Source organism: Myotis myotis, unplaced genomic scaffold, assembly GCF_014108235.1.
Source record: "Myotis myotis isolate mMyoMyo1 unplaced genomic scaffold, mMyoMyo1.p scaffold_m19_p_9, whole genome shotgun sequence".
Taxonomy (NCBI): Eukaryota; Metazoa; Chordata; class Mammalia; order Chiroptera; family Vespertilionidae; genus Myotis; species Myotis myotis.
Genome location: NW_023416401.1, coordinates 32,982,659 through 33,005,490, shown reverse-complemented (window position 1 = coordinate 33,005,490; position 22,832 = coordinate 32,982,659). Strand labels below are relative to the sequence as shown.

General features: G+C 45.0%; 1 protein-coding gene across 5 annotated transcripts in view; it reads left to right on the top strand.

Annotated features, from left to right (window-relative positions):
* MTCL1 (microtubule crosslinking factor 1) overlaps positions 1 to 22,832 on the top strand; it is a 118,697-nt gene that overhangs the window by 71,854 nt on the left and 24,011 nt on the right. For all 5 annotated transcript variants that reach the window (XM_036322199.1, XM_036322202.1, XM_036322198.1 and 2 more), the window contains 2 exons: positions 8,973 to 9,203; positions 10,669 to 10,866. In XM_036322199.1, coding sequence (XP_036178092.1) covers positions 8,973 to 9,203; positions 10,669 to 10,866 — 429 coding nt within the window. The remainder of the gene's footprint in view (positions 1 to 8,972; positions 9,204 to 10,668; positions 10,867 to 22,832) is intronic.

Sequence of the window (22,832 nt, the reverse complement as noted above, 5' to 3'; positions counted from 1 at the left end):
AAGGGAAAATGGTATGAACCAAAGTTGAACATCCTTTGTTGGGACATTTTTATTCACTAAGACATTTTGCACAGAAGAGAAAAGCCAATTATGCATGCAAGCATATCATATTTTAAAATATCTTTTAAAGATAACACATATTTTAGGACCAGCTTGGTGGCTCCATAGTTTTTCCTTTTATTTTGAGGAGCCGAATGTCCACCCTTATGGAGTCTGGGTCTGGGATGCTCTGTCCCTCGGGTGATGCCACCCTGACAGACAGCTTAGCTTGGTCTTTGAATATTACATTGGGTTAAAATGGCACAGCAGACAGTTCTAGAAAGAGCTCCTACAAGCCTTTTAATGAAAACATCTGGAACTCATTGCTTACAATGGCTTTCCTCTGAGGCCATGATGGAAAGGGTACACAATCCCCCAGCAGGGCAGCTGACTGACTACTCCCGTTGAAGACACCCCAGGAACTGGGCGAAAGGCAAACACGAGGCTTTCCTCTAGAATGAGACCAAGACTAAGGCTGCGTGCACCCGCAGAAGTTTATTCCCTCTTACATCACCCTTGAAATTACCACTGATTATCTGCATAAGCCATCTGCTACCACATCTGAACTTCTTCCAGTCCTTCGCCTGTGTGCCTTGGGGAAGGGATGGGGCCTTAGAGGACGCCTAGTATCAGTGGTTTAACAGAAGAAACACCTTTCTGACTTTCAACTGAAGTTTTAAAAAAGGATCAATTTCTCAAGTTCCATTTGTGAAACACCTCCCATGATTTCCACCTTATAGATTTTCCTACTTAGGGAAAGGGGGAAAAGGTAAGTTCGTACTTTGGAAGATTCACATGTTTTGGGCAGGTTAAATTATTACTTGTACTAATTGTACCAGCAGTACCAGTAGCAGCAATAACAACAACAGGAGAAAAGTAAAAACCTACGTTCTTACACTGCAGCATTTTAGCAGATAACAAATCTGTGAAGAAAGCCTCCTGCTCAGATGGCACACATAACAAGTCCAGGAAGGGAATGGCATATCCATGCCCTGCCCTCTGAAAACAACCATGGGCAGAGAAAGCTGAACTCAGAATCTGTTAGCACCCACTGACCCATTAATTCAACCACACACAAAATTAACTGGTTAAAAAAAAAAAAAAGGATTTCAAATGAACAGTGTTCCTGTTGCCTGTTCGTCTCAGTAAATAGTAGCAAGATTCTCACACCAGGCACCAGGTTCTTCCCTGACTTTGCCCCCCGTGAGAGATTTCCATTTGTTAAGAGAGAGCAATGTATAGAATATGTGGTTTGGAATGTGCAGGGTACCTTAAAAATAGTTCTCAATGAGGAGTAGCCAAGCACGGGCACTGGTCAGATTTCAGATATAAATGAAACCAAGCCTGTGCCCAGAGGATTGGGTTTCAGAAATCTCAAAGGGCTCTCTTTCCCCAGCTCCCCCTTTATCCTTTAATCAGCGAAGCGCACGGAGCATTTGTGATCACTTATGCCTCAGCTGTGTCCTACCAGGCAGGATAAAATGATGTGTGCTGGTTTTATGCCAAGCATGTGTACACACTTGTTGACCTCATATACTGCTTTGGGAAGAAGCAGTAACAAAACTGGCCAAAACAAAATGGAACTCACCAGAATATGAAGTCACGGTGAGAGAGGTGGAACAGAGTTCTAGTTACAGTAGCGTTGTTAGGTGATAGCATTGTTGATGCTCTCATGGAAAGCATTCCTTTTTTTTTTTTTTTTGGTAGAATGAGGTAGCGCAGTTATCTCCTTAGGTGTGGGAAGTAATTTACAAGCCCCTTTGAAGATGTCCAGGAAATCGGCTGTGTACATGGGTGTGGGGCCCAGCCGTTAGGGAAAATCCTGGCCAGGGTTTCAGAACGTGAACAGGGAAGGTGGTTGTGATGTGGAGATGAACACGCCTCCACAGCCTCAGAACGAAGTAGGGGTGCTATTTGTTTACATAAAATGCCTTCACAGGGATGTCAAGGTGAATTTATTTGATGTGTAATCACAATCTTAGGTAAGTGGGCAAAGGATGGTTTTAGAATCAAAGCTTTGGGAGTCTGCTCATGAAGGGAAGTATTTATTTTCTGGAGGAAATCTGTGTGTTACGTGAAAACTTTCCTCCGAGGTCTGTGGCTGTGCGTGGTTGTGTTGCGTAGGCTAGTTCTGGACAAATACTTTGCCAGAGCCTGTTTGCATTTTGTTTTTGTAACACTGGGGTGACGGCATCCCGACTAGGAGACTTAGCTATTGTAGTTTTAGTATTCCGTCAGCAAAAATGAACAATGCAGGAAAGTAAAACTTCTAATAGATGATCTAAAGGTTTCTGTTGACCAGTCTCCACAGACACCAAGGGAGCCGCTGTAGGTAAACCCCATAGATGTAGATGTCCCCGAGGAACAGGCCTCCAAAGGGGTGTGCAGACAGAGGGACCGTTCGTCGAACAATATGCCTGGAGTATGAGACTCGTGTTTGTTTAAACTGAAAATGGTTTATATAATTATTTATTAAGATGAAGCTGAACCAAATAGTTTAGTGTAATAAATAGAAACTAAATTAATATATATTTTTTTTCTTAAAAGATAAGTTTAATTAGGGTGCCCATTTTAACATCTAATATGGAGTTTTGGGCTAATACCGACTGTGTTAGAGCATGGAGGATTTTTACAGTTTAAATGTACAGAGTAATATGTCAAGGAGCAGCGGGGGTAACCTGAGAACCCAACTGGGCAAAACACCTAAAGAGCCAGATGGGAAGCCCCAGGAGGGCAGGGATCTGGGGCAGCTTTACTTCCTGCTATACCCCTAGTAGAGTGTCTAGTACGATAGGTGCTTAATAAAGATTTGTTGAAGAAAACGCTGCATACAATATAAATTGTCCTTTAAAATATATAGCTGAATTCCTAAGAAAGTTAAAAAAAACTCCAGGTGTTGGAATTGATTTCAGAATTGAAAACCAGAGCAGTGTCAGTGGCCTTTGGGTGAAGTGGGTGGAAAGTTGCCAGAATTCACACCCAGAGCCTTGGCTTTTAATAGCTCCAAGAGGACAGTAGACAGGGCCTTGGGCCCAACACAGGCAGAGAAAGAAATTAACGAGGACCCTCAAAGGGCTGCACGTCGTGAAAGCCCAAATCTGAAGAAACATCTGCCTATGGGAGAGGAAGGCAACAGGGCTCTTGTCCACCCGCGTGGAGTCCCCCTCCCCCTGTAACTGTAAGGGGCAGCCAGCCTCGCCAGGACCAGGCTTGGAACTGATGTCGCCTGGAGGTCCAGGAATCCTTAAGGAAAAGGAGGGTTATGTTCTGTTGCTGGCTTTTGCAAACACGAAGCCCCTCTGGAGGCACATTGTCGGCCCATGTCACATATGAGATCATAGCTAACTCCCCATTGAAGATGACCTCACAATGCAAAATTGCAAACACCCAAGCCAAAAGCGCGCACCTGGCGCAGGAGTCAGCCAATGTCCAACGGCAGGATCCAGCGCTAAGACCTTCAGACTCTAGAATTATCAGAAAGAAACTATAAAATTAATGTGTTTAAAACTACGAAAAATAAGCAAACAGGAAAAAAGAAAAGACTCATTATCGTAAAGGACTCCACACATTAAAAAACAGTACGATAGAAATGAGAAGTTAGCCATTGGAGCAAATTCAATGTGTAGAGAAATGCCTCTCTTCAAAGAGAACCCGAAACCTTGCCTAGCAAATATAAAAGACTACACTAATAATCTTTAATAACTAATAAATCAAAGAAGCATTAATGTTCTCAGGAGTTCTTGAAAGTAGGATGAGCTTACGTCTTTCAAAAATGTTATCCCAAAGTTGATGACTCCCCAATGTGTCTGATTTTCTCTGTCTAAATCAGTGGTTCTCAACCTTCCTAATGCCGTGACCGTTTAATACAGTTCCTCATGTTGTGGTGACCGCCAACCATAAAATTATTTTCATTGCTACTTTATAACTGTAATTTTGCTACTGTTATGAATCGTAATGTAAATATCTGATATGCGGGATGTATTTTCATTGTTACAAATTGAACATAATTAAAGCATAGTGATTAATCACAAAAACAATATGTAATTATATATGTGTTTTCCGATGGTCTTAGGCGACCCCTGTGAAGGGGTCGTTCGACCCCCAAAGGGGTCACGACCCACAGGTTGAGAACCGCTGGTCTAAATCCTTTCTGTAAACTCTCTCTTGGTCTTCCCATATGCTAAGGGAAGTGATCTACCCTTTTATTTTCTGTATCTCCTGTTTTGAGGGGTGTGGTTTTCAATCACGACAACTCAGGTAACATCAGATTAGGAAGAGCAAATGAAAAATAACAGACTAGTTAAAGGTAATCAGAATGAACTAGTGAAATGATCCTGGTTTTTATTATAACAATCCACTCTCATTCCTAGCTTGATAAATCATCTGTCCTCAGCATAAACCAGTGGGTAAATCTCATGTTCCCATTTTAATGATGCCTAAGATTTTTAATATGACAGTGTTTCCATCTCTAAAAAACACGTTTCAAAAGTAGTAGGGAGTGGAGAGTGACTCCTCTATCCTTGCCGTTTGGACATAAAAGGCATGAAAGATAGACTTTACCAATAAAAAGAGTTTTAAGAGATTCCTTTAACTATTTTTAACTCAAAATGTAACAAGCAGATTTTTGTGCAATTCCCCTTAGGCACAGACTGTGTGCAGTGGAGAGACCGGAAACCATGTGTCTGTTAACTGGAGGAGGCCCACCCCAAAAACTGTGAGCATCCAGGACAGGACTGCTGGGAGAAAAGGAAGGCAGGACAGACTCTGATAAACAAGCAGGCAAACAAATTAATTATGCAACTTAGACATGTCTGAACTTGGGCAGTGAATCTGAGAGGCCGACTGTGCGTGAGGGGTCATGCTTAACTGCCACAATCGCCAGCTCTGATCGCCCCCAGCATTTCATAAAACTTTCTAGAAGCTGCTGTGGTAGCAGAGATACCTCTGGTGTAACCAGGCTCCCTGCTCAGTCTGGGTTGTGGTTACTGTGGTGTTCGAAGTTCAGGAGATAGGCGCCACTTACTGACTCACCTGGTCTCCTAGGTGAGAGGTGCAGGGCAGGTGGAGTTGTCCTCCCCAGATAACATAAGTGCCCAGGGCAGAACCCCGGGGAACTTGCCGCCAAGTCACTCCACTGCTGCAGCGCACATGCTGCGTTGCTCCATGCATGTCCCTGGTCTGTCCTGCGTCTTCACGCCAGGCAGAGTTCTCCCGCCCACTAAACCCCTTCCTTTATCCCACTGATCAGCCCAGGATTCCCCCCTCCCCTTTTACCTGAACAGAGGAGCTACAGGGTCAGCTTGCACAGGCAACCCGGCTGCATCAAGAGGAGACAAAGAAATTTATACACAAGATCCAGAAGGTAAATATGTCACGTGGATTTCAGCACAACCATGTCTCAGACCACAGAGCCCCTCCAGAGAGATGACAAGATACGTTTTTTTTAAAATATATTTTTATTGATTTTTTACAGAGAAGAAGGGAGAGGGATAGAGAGCTAGAAACATCAGTGAGAGAGAGACATTGATCAGCTGCCTCCTGCACACTCCCCACTGGGGATGTGCCTGCAACCAAGGTACATGCCCTTGACCAGAATTGAACCTGGGACCCTTCAGTCCACAGGCCGATGCTCTATCCACTGAGCCAAACCAGTTAGGGTGACAAGGTATGTTTTAAAAGAACGTTGTCTGACCTCATGGGCTGGAGGTCGTATGGAAAGGTCATCCAGTCCCGCACCCTGCTCAGACACTCATAAAGATAACTGTCTTCCTTTCTGTTCTAAAATATGCTTTTCAATATTTACAGTGTCGTCTCAGGGAGTTCTTAATATCTAATCTAAATTTCCCTGCACCCAGAACTAGCAAAGTAAAGTAAAATAAGGGCCCTAATGCAACTGGACATGAATGTGTGTCCAACAACTTTGGTGAGGTGTCCCCCAACACCCCAGGGCAGAGGAGCCTCCGTGCCTCAGGAAATGTGGGAAGGTGGGACAGTGGAGGCCTGGAGGCCTGGAGGCCTGGAAGCCAGGCAGTGGAGGAGAGGTCAGAGGGTGAACCAGGAAGGGGCATTCCCAGGAGGCTGCAGATGAAAGGACAACTCACCCTAAATCGTTGTCCAGAAAACGTTCATTAATTGAGCTGTGGCTTCATTAGCTCTTCTAGCTATTTTAGAATAAATTGTTACTGGCTAATTATCTTTTATCCATTAGATCCTCTCCCAGGGCGCCCAGTAGGAAGGATTCTCAGACACAGGCACTCCTTGCTGGGGCCGCCCTGAGGACTGCCCAGTCCCTGCTGCCACCTCAAATCTGTAAACAGATATGCGGGCTCAGAATCGCCTTTGCTGCTTTTCCCCCCTTGTATTCTCAAAATATACTTATATTTTATTTTTTATTGGGAAAGATACTTGTACTTAAAAAACAAAACAAAAAACAGTTGGTCTTGACCAGGGCACCGCGATATTGTAAAATGCATGTCTAAGGTATCCAAGAATTTAACTCATGGGCCCCCACGTTGTTCATGGTCCTGCTCATCTAAGTCGATCAAACCTGATTAAGGGAGCGCCTCTGCACCTCTCGGCTTGGGGAGAGCAAAGCTGAGTGCTGAGATCTAAGTGCTCTGCCAACCTCCAGCAGCAGACGCACAGCCCTTTTAAACGTTTAACTGATAGGTCCAGTGTCACATATTATTACAAAAGGAAAATAGTTTCATATTACCCAAAGGTAAATTCCTATGTAATTAACCTTTTTTTTTTTTTTTTTTTTGCATTCCACCAAAAATCCTGTTTGAAAATGAGTTTATTCCTGGAGATGCTGCTAGCCAAGTGGCAGGGTCCCAGGTGCTTCTAGTACTTGTATTCGGGGTGAAGGAGTGTGTGGAAGAGGCTACCAGACCTTGGCCCCAGGTGGTGTGGTGTCATCCAGGCTTGTTCTGAGGGGAAGGGAAGGGAAAGGAAGGGGTCCCCTAACACACCCCAGGGCAGAGCAGCCACTCTCCGCCTGGGGAAATGCGTGGAGTCTGGAACAGCGGAGGCTGCAGGGCAGGGGAGGAGAGGTCAGAGCGAGCCAGGAAGGGGCATTTCCAGGAGAGACTAAGACAGCGGTTCTCAACCTGTGGGTCGCGACCCCTTTGGCGGTCGAATGACCCTTTCACAGGGGTCGCCTAAGACCATCCTGCATATCAGATATTTACATTACGATTCATAACAGTAGCAACATTACAGTTATGAAGTAGCAACAAAAATAATTTTATGGTTGGGTCACAACATGAGGAACTGTATTTAAAGGACCAGAAGGTTGAGAACCACTGGACTAAGAGAACACCCCCCAGTGCTGCATCTCCTCTTCCTAACACCCCATCGCCTCTGGAGTGAGTACCTGCCAAGAGCTAGGCTCTCTGCACAGCATTTCCTGTTAACCGTTTTGTAACTGAGGACGTATCAACTACCAGAGGCAGTTAATGGCCTAATGTAAGTTGACAGCTGGATTTCCAGTACAGTAGGCTGCCCCTTACCCACTCTGTGCCGTCCTTGTGTCCGGACAGGGGAGAGAACAAGGGTGGGACTTAGGGCAGCTGAGCTGCTGAATTGAATCCGCTAGAAGTGCAAACAAATCTGGTGCTAGGACAGTAGCCATGCAGTCATTGCCCAGACCAGGGACCTCCCTAGAGCTGCCTCCGCTCTTCACTGGCCTTCAGCACAGCCACATTCATCGGCCCAGGCAGTGGTAGTCATATTCCCATGGTTTCCACATGCTAACCTAGTACTTTAAGAAAACAAAACAAAACCCACTGCCTTGGTTTTTGGCGCAGGAGGGAGTGTTAAATTAGGAGAGGACAGCTGGTAATGATCCTAACCCTTTTTCACCCCACTTCAGCTACTGTAGGTATCCTTTTGAAAAAATATATATTTCTTTATTCATCTCAGAGAGGAAGGGAGAGGGGGAGAGAGAGAGAAACATCAATGATGAGAGAGAATCATGGATCAGCTGCCTCCTGCACGCCCCCCACTGGGGATCGAGCCCACACCCGGGCATGTGCCCTTGTCCGGAATAGAATCTGAGACCCTTCAGTCCACAGGCTGACGCTCTATCCACTGAGCCAAACTGGCTAGGGCAGACTGTAGGTATTCTTGTGCCCTTGTCTGTAAGATTAAGATTTTATTCATACCCTTTTGCTTAGTCATTATTGACATACTATAATTGCTTATTGCTTGGAAGAGTGCCAAGACCTGTGCTGTAAAAGCAGGAACTTGATGGAGAGATGGAAAACATTTCTTTTTAGCAGAACTTTTATTTCCTTAAGACTTACCCACATGTAATAGGAATGTGAAATCTTAAGCGTGAAAGTGGATGTAGGTTATGGACATGCTTCCCTGTTTGCTCACCACCATGAGTGGAGTACTTCATGTTTGGAAAGAGCGTCTGAAGGCTCCAACACTCCTTCGCAGGCTCTCTGTGGGCCTCTTCTCAGCTTGCTGTTCTCTGTCAGGGGCTGGGGGTTGGGAGGGGTCAGAGGGCCCAGGAATTCAAGGGGACGGATTCCTACTTATTCCCCCTTCACAGTTGCAGTGTGCCTTTGTGTGCAAGCCCAGGTTCAGAGGCAGGTGGAATCTGCACTTAAGTGAGCTATAGCCATGCATCCAAGAAATAATTTTCTTGAAGGCATCCCGAAGCATCTAAAAACACCAGGGGAGACTTGACCACAAGAAATTATAATACCTTACCTTGAAAGAGCACTTTCTTCTAAATCAGAAAATTCGGAATGTTTTATAAATAGTGAACGTCTCAAGGAGTTCACCAAACTTCTGTTGGTTTCTGTTTCAGGCACCATATGCAAATTGGTATGGATTGAATGGCAGTTTGAAAAGACTCTTAGTTTGGTTTGGGTGGCACATGGGGATCACTGCTTGTCACACTCCCTTTTCTTCGGTTCCAGATGGAGGAGGATCACCTCTACGCCCTGAGGTGGAAGGAACTGGAGATGCACAGCCTGGCTCTGCAGGGCGCCCTCCCAGAGCGGACCTGGAGTGACGAGAGGAATCTCGTGCAGCAGGAGCTCCGGTCCTTGAAGCAGAACATTTTCCTTTTCTACGTCAAACTCAGGTGGCTGCTGAAGCACTGGCGACAAGGGAAACAGATGGAGGAGGAAGGAGAGGACTTCACTGAGGTACCTCCATCCGGAGAGTGCACGGGGAGCTCACTGTTATTTGCATCGGTTTTGTTCTTGACCCCCAGGCACTGCTGTGCCCCTCCCCGCTGCACACAGTCATGTTCTGTTAGTTCAGATTGTTTTGTCAAGTCTGCTCCAGGCGATGGAAATGCAATGGGTTGTCCAGTTATGTACCAGCCCGAGGGTTCTGGTCTGTCCTTTGACCTCGTTGCAAGAGTATATGGGTCAGTAACTCCGTTCTGAAACAGCGTTTTGCTGCCATCTCCTTTGTTGCTGATTTATAAGTTTATTAAAATGATCACCCTGCCGTCCCTGACTGTCTCCCTCTACCTTGCTAGTTTGTAAAACCTAGTTCTACGTTTAAATTTTTATTCCTAAATGTCAGAGCCCATTCTGCCAGTGCAGTTTTATAAGGGTTTCTTCTAAGCTCCGGGTGGGTCACTTCCTTGCTGCCTCTGAAATTTGTGTGTGTTCTCCTGAGAAAGGGAACATGCCTCCATTCCAAGGTTCATAACAGAACCAGAACGGTTGTTTTCAGATGGCTCTGTATTGATTAAGCAGAGTGGCCGTGAGCTCTCTGTGAGCGCAGGCTGGTAGCCGCTCTGTCAGCTGCTTCAGACACTGAGCATGTTGGTTTCCTTTTAGTCCCCAAAGACCTTGCAGCTGCTTTTCACTCTAGTGAGCAGGGTAAGTAATTTTAAGTCATCCTATGATTGGGAAGATACAGTGATCCTCTTTCCTCAGGGTGAAGAAAGTCTTCAAAAATTAATTCAATCTGCTCCCAAATATCCATGACAGAAAACCATCACTAAGCAAAACCTAGAAGTAGTTGTAAAGTTTCGTCAATACTTTGGACTTTTCCCTCTAATTTAAAACCATAACTGTAAGCAATAATCCTATATAATAAAAGGCTAATAGGCAAATTGACCAAATGGTGGAACAACTGGTCACTATGACGCACACTGACCACCAGGGGGCAGATGCTCAATGCAGGAGCTTCCCCCTGGTGGTCAGTGCACTCCCACAGGGGGAGCGCCGCTCAGCCAGAAGCCAGGCTCATGGCTAGCGAGCGTAGCAGCAGTGGTGGGAGCCTCTCCCAACTCCGCATCAGTCAGACATCCCCCCAAGGGGTCCTGGATTGTGAGAGGGCGCAGGCTGGGCTAAGGGACGCCCCACTCCCCCCCAGAGTGCATGAATTTCATGCACCAGGCCTCTATAGTTTATAAATAGTAAAATGTCTAATCTTTTCTAGTAAACTGTACTTACTAAACTGCATGCTATTTAAATAGAGAACGTGACCAGTGAGTGAAAAGACCATCATGAGCATATTAGGGGGAAGGGCTGAGAAGTGAAGCGTTGATAAAGCCCATAAAATGGGTAATTATCCTCCAACCATAAAAATCAGACTGCTCAGCAGAAGGATTTGGGTAAAGCTGTGAACCTCTTCTCTTGCTGTTTTCAGAGTGAGCACCCAGAGCTCTACCCCAGGCCTGGGGAGCTTGGAGTCCAGGGGGACCCAAACGGGGCCAGCCCAGACCGAGATGACGATGGTCCAGGCTGCGGCTCTTCGGTGGGGGAGCATTCTCCGCACTCCCCCGTGCAGATCGGTGACCACGGATCACGGCTCCAGCCTGCAGATGGAGGGCAGCTCCACGGGCAGGTGGGTGCCGAGTCCCAGCCCCCGTGCTACCCACACCTGAGAGAGAAGACTCCAATCTGTGTCTGTATCATTTTCCATCATGGGCCGGTGTTCTGGGGAGCAGCAAACGTCTCTGGCGGTCTGTGGCTGCCTGTTGCTGTAATTTTGCTAGAGGTCATATCATGAAGGCTTTTAAGCTGATGTCAGCCTGTTAGTTCATTTGGCTTACACGTATAAATAAGGACCACAGAAGACAGATTAGCTGTGTCCCCTGAAGGCCAGCGAATGTGCCGCAGACAGCGAAAGAGAGCGTATTCTGTAGAGTGGTCTGAGGCCATATAAAAGCTGACCGTTCTTCCAAGGAACGAATACTGAGTGCCACATGTCCAGCATGGAAGGAAAAAGGAAGTCCAGGGCTTCTGTGTGGATGTTCAGCTGAATGGACACTTGAAAATGGCACTAATTTGGTAATATAATAGGTAAAGAGGAAGGGACAAGTACTTTTTTGTTGTTGTTGTTGTTAATCCTCACCTGAGGATATTTTTTTCCATTGATTTTTAGAGAGAGTGGGAGAGATAGGGAGAGACAGGGAGAGAGGAACATTGATTGGCTGCCTCCCGTACATGCCCCAACCAGGGCCGGGGATCAAGCCTGCAATTGAGACGTGCCCTTGACTGGAATCAGACCCGGGACCCTTCAGTCCACAGGCCCACGCTCTGTCCGCTGAGCTGAACTGGCCAGGGCTGGAACAAGTACTTTTTAAAAAATATCCCCAAACGTGTAAAGCATTTCAGGTTTTTTTGGGGCCACCTGAAATATAAAAATATTTGATGACACTTAAAAAAATTAAAGAGGTGGGATTTCAGTGTAAATATTAAGTAATTATTAGTGTTCCTAGCGGCCACATTTATTAATTATTAAACAGAGAGACCTTGCTTAGTAACCCAAAAGATACTATTGCCACCATCCAAGTTTTTTGCAGTTTTATACGAAACAGCAGCCTTGGTGGGCTTGGAGTGTTGAGACCTTGCGAGGCACCGGTTGTTAAAGCTTCCTCACTCCCAGACTTCCTCTTCTGAGTCTTTTTGGACCCTATGTTGCTTCTCCGAGAGTTCCATAGGGCAGAGCCTGAGGCCCCAGCCCTGGACCCTGGCTCTGGGGTGAGGGGCTGGGCCGGAGTCACTCTGGGAGGGCGGGTGCAGCTGCAGCCGCTCAACCACAAGCATATTCGGGCACTCCCTCTGCAGGGACGCCACAGCTGCAGCCCCTCCCTCAGCCCTGAGCCTCAGAGGGTCAAGCGGGAGAGGCTGTGTCAGCACTTGGCCTCAGATCCAAGTGACAGAAAGTGGTGATGTGTGAGCACAGGCCTGGGGAAATGTGTCCTTTCCCCCTTACTGCTTTCTCTCCATATACAAATAAGATTTTCACAACTGAAGACCTGCTTCTCTCTCTCTCTCTCTCTCTCTCTCTAGTTTATTGTTTGTTTAATCCAGACACATTCAAAATGGAACCTGAAAGAATACTTTTCACCTGAAACAATTAAACTAGATTCTACTAGCCTAAGATACCTAACACATGACAGTAGTAGAGATGATAATCATTGTCCTCTGTATCTACTAAAGCAGAGATGGAAAGCCAATTTGGTTGCAGAAATGTCATAAGGATAGACTATTATCATTAAAAAATCAACAAATAACAGTAATGGTAGACAACTGTTTTTACTCTGGTTCACTGGACAGGGGACAGTATGTTAAAATTCCACGGGACTGCAGGTGAACAGTCACCATGCAGACTCCTCTGTGTGGTGTTTTAATGGTTTATTCCTGGTGAGCAAAGACGGAGGCTGAAAGACTTTGCTCTAATTTTCTATTACCCTGAACATTGGCCGTTATTTTGGTGCCAAGCATTTTTCATGAGTGGCAGGACAATATCCTGGATTTCTAACATATATATATATATATATATATATATATTTGGGAAGGGTAAGAATTTTAAGTACTATACATTAAAAAGTATAAAAGTGTTTTAAACGGGAAAAAGAAAAATCCTTAAACCCCCAAAATGGAAACTATTAGTATCTGTGTCCCCAAAATATATGCTATAGTGTAAGACTTTCTCATGGAAGATCTCATTCAAAGGGAAAAAAAGGACAGATTTAATTTTACTTATATTGCAAAGTACATGAAAAACAAAATATGTGCATCATTTGCTAGTTTACTAAATAGCAAACAGTTTTCACAGTTCAGAGCCAGTGTGTTACTGCGTCAAGTGCGTATTTGTTTTTACCAGGAGAAGAATGGAGATGCCTTCCAGGCGAACAAGCAGCTCTCAGTGGTCACACTGAAGAGCTGTTTTCTAGGCACCCCCACCCACCCTTCCATTTCCCCGACTAATGTGACTCAAGAAAGAGGCATTTTCAAAGGCACTTTTAATTACAGTGATTAGGAAGTTCGTCATAATGCCAGAGTCCATGGGGAGAATTTAGCTCATGGGATGAATTTTACAACAATGACTTAGAAAATAAAATGCTTACTTTGCAAAATAATCCTTTAAAATCTGCCAGGTTTTTTTTTTTTAACAAATGTTATTTATTTTAATGAAGCTGGTACAGACAATGTCCACTTAAAACCCATATCCCAGGCCAAAAAGTACAAATAAACTAAAAAAGAGCAGTGTTCCTTTGTACCCACTTCTACTCAAATAACTTTATTAACTGCCAATGAAAATTAGAACTTCCTGGGATCTTCTGACAAGATTTTTCTCTACTCTTAAATGCTTTCTCTTTAGTCTTCCTTCTCACCGTATCTGTCATCTTGACTCCAACCTCACAATCCTCTTCTTTGGGTCCAGACCCTCAGATTTTAAAAGTAGCTTCCAGTCAAGGAAAGGTCATTTTCCATCTCCCCCTGAAAGTCACAGTCCAGGAGAGCGGCTAACACATTCTAGAACCTCGGGGCCGGGCGGCAGTCGTTCTGAGCACCTGCATTGGCCGACCTTATTGATCACAAGCCTGAAGTGCACGGGCCTGGAAAAGGCGCCTCCCTGCTCACACGTGTAACATTTCAAAAGGACGGGGCAATGCGGCGGAGGCTGAGGCTTCATCACCCAAAATCAGCACAATGAAAACCAACAATAATGAATAATGGGCACCAGAATTCCCATTGCCAGCTGTTTAAAAGAAACAGGGTGCCAGTTTTCAACCCATTTTGAACACTGCTTTACAAAAGAACTATTTTTAAAAACAAAAAAGGTTTGAGAGGAAAACAAATAGAAAGAATATCTAAACCGTTGAATGACCCCCTGTGTGTTCCTGATAAACTTCAGTCACATCTTCTTCCTCCGTTCCCAGTTCTTCTGGAGTGTGACTATCAGCAATCCTCTGACCTCCCCAGAGAAACCCGCGTGAAGGCATTGGACTCCCCGTCTTCAACAGTATGAATCCTTCAGTGCCTTGAAATGCGTCGTCATTTTCACTTTGAAGTGAATCTCAGGGCTATCCTGTCCAAAGACTGAGTTTAATGTATTCTCCTTCCTTTTTACCCCCATGTCCTTATGAAGGCTTTGCCTGCTGGACAGACTTGGGGATGGTGGCTTCATGGGGGTCTCCTCCGCACAGCAGTGGCCTAGGGTAGAGTGAACCTCGCCCCAGGGTTTACAAATCCGTCTCTCTTCCCTACAGCACAGCACTGTTGCCGGACCAGTTTTATTGTTTAAAAAAAGATATTGGCCACCAATACTATAAAGTATCTGTGATGAACTCAAATAGTATTTCTTGATTTCCATTTAGTTGAAAACCTGCTGCACTAAGATCATGTGTTGGGTGTTTCTCACATGCGCATCCAAATGCTTTGGAGAAGAAGAAAAAAATGTAACATCTGGTTTTCTAAACCAGAGTCATGGAAAATTTACCCCTGGGGTGAAAACTGATGTAAAGTCACTCAGCTGGAACCTCGCATTCAGTGTATTTTAATATCATCTCCTCTTCCAACGCTGATTTTTTAGATCTTCCCCTTCAAGTGGTGAGGGACCCATGGGTTTTCACTTTGTGCAGCAGAGGCACTTGGATGGGCTCCCAGGGTAGTGCCCAGATCGTGGGAATCAGCTCTGCCTTTAATGGACCCATCTCTCCATAGTCATTAAGTGCACACTGCCATCCGCCCAAGGACAGAAGATGAGGGAGCTCCACTGTAAGCAACAGCTGGCTCCCTGAGACTTCCCGTAGAAGGGTTGCCCGCTCTTTAGTGGCCTGGGTATTAGCTGGGCAGCCTGGGTGTCTTACAGAGCTGCCGAACAGAGCCACAGCCTTTCAGAAACTCTGAGAAACCCCCCTCCCTGCCCCCCAAGGTGATAAGCAGAATGAGCAAAGAGGCTGAACTTCTTTACCAAGGATAAACTCACAAGTAACAAAATTTCCCGGGCCTTGGTCTTTAATTTGTGTCATATTGGACATTCTCCAAGTTGAACACAGTAACTGGCAACATTGATCACATACAGTGATGTAAAAAAATAAAAAATTACACATATTGAGTCAACCTTGGAAATAGATCATGAAAACCATCAGGTTGGAAAGTGGTTGGCTGTGCGAATGCTCCCTGTTGACTGGTCTTTGGCTGTGCCATCTGCAGCAGTGACCTGATTGTCCTTGCGAACAGTAAGCTTGCCTTGTGGCAGAGCAGAGGCTGGGAGTAGGCAAGGGCGTGTTAGACAGTTCTCATTGAGCTCCAGGATGCTTGCCACTTGCTGCTGTGTTAAGCTCTCGAGACTAGCACCGCTAAGGATATGTGCATTTAATATTCATTAGTAATTCCTGAAATCAAGGTTTGTTTTTAAACAAGGTGACTAATAGTGCCAGAATTATGACCCCATGTTTCCAGCAGCCAGTCTTCCAAGATGCGGATTAATTTTTTAAAAAGAGAAGTTACTTTTTCATTCAGGGATGTGACATACTATTCTTTATTAAAGCATCTAAGTATAAACATAAGGAATCTAATCTAAAATTAGAGCAGGATCTGATGCAGTATTGTTTCATATTAGTCCTCCAGTCTTCAGCGGGGGCTGGTCGCTGAAGAGCCTCCCTCAGGACCGAGTGGATCCTGCTCCCTGGGCCTTTGTCACTGATCCAGGACTCATGTGAAGCTCAGGGGCTTCAGGGGCCCCTGAAAGTAAAACTCAGCCCTTCTCCTGTAGCCAGAGTGCCTGTGGCTCCCTGAACCTCTCAGACTTCGACTCACCGGTTGCCCAGCTACCCACTTCCTGGCGGCCCCTCTTTCTGCTTTGCTCCAAATGCAGACACTTCCAGAAAGAACACCTCTTCCAGACAAGGCCTGCATGTCAGAACTGTGACATGCCCTGGCTTTCTTTTCTTTCTCTTTTTGAAGTAAGAAAACTCTTTTCTTGAGCCTCAATAGCTTTTTACATTTTGATTTTGTATGTTATGCCATGGTTCATTCTTCAGACTCTGCAACCTCATATCTTCACCTAGGAGGCATGCAACTTTATATAAAAGGAGCCAGACCAGAGCTTATGATTATGAATCACTTTATTTTTGCTGTTTACTTTTGTTTGTTTGCTTCAGTTACTGCTGAAGGTGAAAAGTCACAAGGACTAACGGGGATTTGAGGAAGGACTCTCTCTGCCCCAGTCCCACCTCCCTGGGTTAACCCGGGTGTGCAGAGTACAACATATCTTGATTTGCATCAGACCTGCCCTGGTTTCTTTGAAGCCTTTGACTGGTATCTCTGGGTTTATAATGTATTAAATATATGTCCATTAGTTCTTTCATACACCCTCATTTATTCTTGGGAAGCTCTCAGTATAAATTTTGGCCTGCAGGCACAGAGCCCTCACGGCCCAGATCACCTGGTATATTCTCAGCCAGAGGAAAAATGATTTCTTTACATAAATGTGTCTGTCATCTCTGTAAACCTCCATCAGAGATCATATTTTCACGCCAGTCTTCAGTGACTCAATTGTTTTTTATCTGTGGGAGGATAATGATTTTAGAAAAGAATCTTAAAATTAACCTGAATGTAACAATGAAGGTAAGAATAATAACTGGCTTACATATTAAAACGAGAGGCCCAGTGCATGAATTCATGCATGGGTGTGGTCCCTCAGCCTGGCAGGCAATCAGGGCAGATTGAGGCCGGCCGGCTTTGGGGGAGGGACTGCGGGAGGTTTCCCGGCCATGGGATGTTGGCTGTGGGAGCACACAGACCACCAGGGGGAAACTCCTGCATTGAATGTCTGCTCCCTGGTGGTCAGAGTGTGTCATAGCTACCGGCCGGTTGTTGGGTCATAACGGTTTAGGATTTTATATATATAGACTAGTAGCCCGGTGCACAAAATTTGTGTACTCGAGGGAGGGGGGTCCCTCGGTTATTAAACATTTTACGGCACAACACTGACCACATTGGTGGTGGTGGTGGGCTTGTCAGAATGTGTTATATTATGCAGATGAAAATCTATTTAAACAGATTTGATGTAGATATTTTCAAAGATGGAAGAATTGTCCCTGTCAACTATTTTAGTTGATTCATAGCTTCAGTAATTGTCATCATTGCAAAGTTTTCAGTCCCCATATGGATTGCTAGATATGATAGGCCATGTGCTGTCCCTGTCCTTTGTAGCCTTTGTTACCTTAAGGACTCTAGTTTTCCATTTATATGTTTAAGTACCAACCTAGCGGCTTAAAAATGTAAGCTTTTAACACTGCTCTCTCTGTTCTGTATCCTTCTGATGAAAAGTGGAGTTGGGTTGCAGCACAGGAGAGAAATTCAGAAGGGGAATATTGAAGTAATGACTACAGTAGGAGAAGAGGGAACCTGTTTTCCTGGCCACAGGCGCTGGCGCCCGGGACCACCGGGCTGGCAGCTTCTCCGGGTGGCTGCACCCTGGGACCTCTGGCCAGTAGCTTGTCCGTCTCCTGGGCTGCAGCCAGCCCCAGGTGCTGGTGCCTGGACCAAAGGTGGGAGGCTTCTTCTTCTGGGGGCTTCTTCTTCTTATGTGCTTCCAGGGAGGGCAGTCAGTTATGTGTCATGCAAAAATAGGTATCACCAATTGCAGAAGCCAGGTGCAGGTCAGGGAAGCTGCAGCCGGGGACGCTGGCAGCGGCTGCTTCCCTGTCCACACACCTGGCTTTGTGATCGCCCCTGCACCCAGCTTCTGCGGTCACCGATCGCAGAAGCCGGGTGCAGGGCAGGAAAGCCATGGCCAGGGACGCTGGTGGCGGCTGCTTCCCTGTCCACGCACCTGGCTTCTGTGATTGCCCCTGCAGCCGGCTTCTGCAGTCACCGATGGCAGAAGCCGGGTGCAGGGCAGGAAAGCCACAGCCGGGGACACTGGCGGCGGCCGCTTCCCTGCCCCTGCATCCGGCTTCTGCGGTCATGGACACTGTCTGTGTCCTCTTCCCTGCCCCACCCCCCAGGCTTCTCCAATCACCCACTGGTGGCAGGGCAAAGGTGGCCTCCAGGGCTGACCTTTGCCCTGCTCCCTGGCTCTTGCCTGGGCCAGGGTTTCTGATCACTGTCTTCCATCCTTCCCCTTTCGCCTCCCATCATTGTGAGTATGCAAATTAACTGCCATCTTTGTTGGCAGTTAATTTGCATATCGCCCTGATTAGCCAATGGGAAGCGTAGCGAAGTTATGGTTAATTACTATGTTTGTCTATTATTAGATAGGATGTTGCTGGATGTGCAAATGTATCCTTTCTGGGCAATTTCACAGAAAAGGACTTGTCTTGGGACTCCTGCTGCAAAGGCCCCCCCTCTTTATATGTATCAATAGGAACTGTGCAGTGCGTGGGGGTTCGAGCAGCTACCAGAGCCCCCCAGAACTCCCAGCCTGTGTCTAATAGCCTAGATCAGCGTTCTCAACCTGTGGGTCACAACCCCTTTGGGGGTCAAACGACCCTTTCACAGGGGTCGCCTAAGACCATCGGAAAACACATATATAATTACATATTTTTTTTATGATTAATCACTATGCTTTAGTTATGTTCAATTTGTAACAATGAAAATACATCCTGCATATCAGATATTTACATTACGATTCATAACAGTAGCAAAATTACAGTTATGAAGTAGCAATGAAAATAATTTTATGGTTGGGCGTCACCACAACATGAGGAACTGTATTAAAGGGTTGCGGCATTAGGAAGGTTGAGAACCACTGGCCTAGATGAATAGGAAGTAGAGGCCATCACCTCTATTTTGTGACTGGCTTTTGTGGGTTAACCTATAGCAGCAATAGGTCAATATATCTGTTCCAACTTTTTATTAAAGCCATTTCCAAAGTAAATGGCTCTGAGGCAAGCAAAGTAGTTGATAATAATTTAGCCCTTTCACAGAATTTTAATACACAGGTTTTAGAAATCTTAGGCAAGAATGATTTCATAAAATTGCTGGCATTGCATCACTAATAGGTTGGTATGTTACCTTTTCCATAAACTTCCTTCTCACTTTCTATTAATATTTATTGTATACTTGGATAGCAGTCCTGTTAGCTGACACCTAACCTTGAACCTGTTAGAAAGTTTAACACTTTATAGCACAGTCAAGCTCCCAATGCCAGTTTGGGGATTAATTTAAGCTTTGCCCAAGAGAGACGAACTCCGAAGGGCTGAAATGCCCTTAGCCTGGGCAGAGGAAATAATAGAGCCATTTTATCCTTCTTTGTGAGAAAACCAACCTGCTGATCTTAAAGAGATCGAAAAGTTGGTCTTTTTCATTGGCTTATATCTAACACACACACAGCTGAAAGGCTGCATAGCTAGGCCCCTGGCACAGAAGGTTAGAAGCTCTGTATCAGGAATACTCTCAGAACATCTTGGTTCCATTCTTGACATGATTTGGGTAATTGCTTTCCCCCAAACATAGCCCAGTAAGGGCCACTACCAGAGGAAAAGTGAGAGAAGTAACTTTGAGGTACTTTTTCACGGTGGCTCGCTATTATTATTTCCCTTGATATGGGGATAGAATTCATTTCACAGAGATTAGATGGCTTCTCTACGGCCAAGTTAGAAATACTAATAATGAAAGCCTAGGCAGGGTGTGGTGACAGAATTCAAATATCCTGCTTGGATTGTTCAGCCTTGGAGGGGACAGACCTGATTGCAGTCCGGGCCCTGCACTTCCTAACAGCGAGACCTTGGCAATCTCTGCACATGGTGATTGTAACTTGGTGAACGTACCCAGGATTGATGTGCAGTGCGAGGTCATGAGGATGAATGATTTAGCATACCATTACCCACCGTCACCCCCGCCCCCCGCCCATTGGAAACAATATTAGTTATTGTATGTGAAAAACTAAGTTAGAAGGATCATGCCCATCAATGGCTCATCCAGGGTCTTCAGAAATTCTTACTTGGACCTCAGTTCTTGCTGTTGTGCACCAAGGCAGAGACTGCCAGTGTGGCTTCTTGCCATGCCACATGCTGCTCCGGGTGATTGTAGTGACAAGTACCGATAGCATGATTCTCTGAACCCTCTTGCTGTCTTGGCCACCTTCACCCCAAAGCAATTTTGTGCTCATGTCGTGATGATTAAATTTATACTGATAAAATAGGAGGTTATGTTGATTCCTCTGACCCAGATGTACATGAAAACATGAGGCTTGATTTGCTTGCGAGAAGCACAAAGGGCTGGCCCTAGTGCTGTGTAAGCTGATTGGTGTAGGTTAAGCACCCCACAGGCTGACCCCTGATGCAACCTGGGGATTATAGGGAGCAATGGCTTACATAGAAGAATTTATCACGTAGTTTTCTGCTTTTCTTCAGTGAAAATTAGATACTCCAAAGGCTGTATCAAAATTACTATTATTTTATGCTCAAATTACTTTGACTTAAAAAGTAGTGATATATGTAAACTTTAAAATCCAAAGATGAAAATACCAAATAAATCTACCATAATGTATACATAATTTCTCAGCAAATTCTGTACTTAAACTGATGTATATTTCTGAAGAGATGGTTGTAACACCTTTTCCCACTCACCTACACTTGTATAATTTTTAAATACTTTTGGCATAGAGTCTAAAGAAACTTCAGCATTTGTTATAATTTCACCCATTTCAAAAGCATCTCTTTGAATATAGAGCTAATTTGTTTATTTTTATTGTTTATACTATTGTTTATACAGACGTTCCCATCCCCCCTTTGCCCACCTTCCCCCTTCTCTCTGGCCATCGCCACACTGTTGTCTGTATCTATGGGTTATGCATGTATGTTCTTTGGCTAATCCCTTCACCTTCTTTCATCCTGCCTCCCTTCTCGTCTCCCCTCTGACAGCTGTCAGTCCGTTCCATATATCCATGCCTCTATTTCTATTTTGTTCCTCAGGCTATTCCACATATAAGTGAGATCATATGGTATTTGTCTTCCACTAACTGGCTTATTTCACTTAGCATAATAATCTCCAAGTCCATCCATGCTGATTAAAGGGTAAGAGAGCCTTCTTTTCTTACAACTGCATAGTATTCCATGGTGCAAATGTACCACCAAGTTTTTATCCACTCATCTAATGGGCACTAGGGCTGTTCCCAGATCTTGGCTATTGTAAATAATGCTGCTATGAACATAGGGGTACATATATTCTTTCAAATTGGTGTTTTGGGATTCTTAGAATATATTCAAAGAAGTGGGATCACTGGGTCAAATGGCAGTTCCATTTTTTATCTTTTGAGGAAACTCCATACTGTTTTCCACAGTGGCTATACCAGTCTGCATTCCCCACCAGCAGTGCACTGGGATATTAATTTGTCTGCATCCTCACCAGCACTTGTTTGTTGATTTTTTGATGGTGTGACTTTACGTCTGGGCTTTCTGTGCTGTTCCATTGACCTACATACCTGTTCTTATGCCAGTACCAGGCTGTTTTGATAACTATGGCTTCGTAGTATAGTTGTGATACCTCCAAATTTGGTCTTTCTCAAGATTACTGAGGCTATTCTGGGTCTTTATTTCGCTTCAGGAGGTTGGAAAGACTGTAGGATTTTAAGAAGGTTCTCTATTTGCTGAGCTTTTCAAATGTTAACTGGATTGTACTCTTTTTTTTTTTTTTAATATACTTTATTGATTTTTTACAGAGAGGAAGGGAGAGAGATAGAGTTAGAAACATCAATGAGAGAGAAACATCGATCAGCTGCCTCCTGCACATCTCCTACTGGGGATGTGCCTGCAACCCAGGTACATGCCCTTGACCGGAATCAAACCTGGGACCTTTCAGTCCGCAGGCCGACGCTCTATCCACTGAGCCAAACCGGTTCCGGCAGGATTGTACTCTTAATAAGCCTTTCATCTCAGAGCTATTAAAGTAAAAATTGGCATTCAAGCAGAGAAAAATCAAAGAGCAATGAATAAAATGTTTAACAAATAGGCCTTTCCACTAGATCAGAAGTCTACTGTGTCTACTATTATAACTCTTCCTATAAATTACGGGAGCAACTATGGAGTTTTCAGTAACAAATCGGTTCCTGTTAAAGAATTTCTCTTTACTAATTCAACTTTATTTAAATCCAAACATATCCAAAGTATCTTAAGTTTTTCCCCTATGTGGTTGACCACCTTTGTGTATGTACATGTGTGTGCTTAGTGCATTAACTGGATGGTTTTAGAAGCACACCTGACTCTCCCCGTGATGGAGGGGAGACGGTGTGTGTAGATCCCACGCTAGGGAGCTGAGGGGCACTCACCTTGGTTTACCAAGTAGGGGGGTCCACCTGAGAGGAAGGGGCGCTCCTTTCTATAATAGAGGCATTCTGCCTCCAGCCGGACTCAGAGAGCTTTTATTCCTCCAGTCTCATAAATGCAGCCAACAAGATTGCCCTGAGACCGTGCGATGCATGTTTGTGCTTTCTGTCTGGCTTGAAGAGTTGGGCTCATTTGGCTATCGTTACCCAGGTACAGAATTAATTCACTTGGGCAAACCGTTCTGATAAAATGCCCATGCTGAAATGTACTAGCAGAGCAGTCATAGTGTTGAAATGTGCCC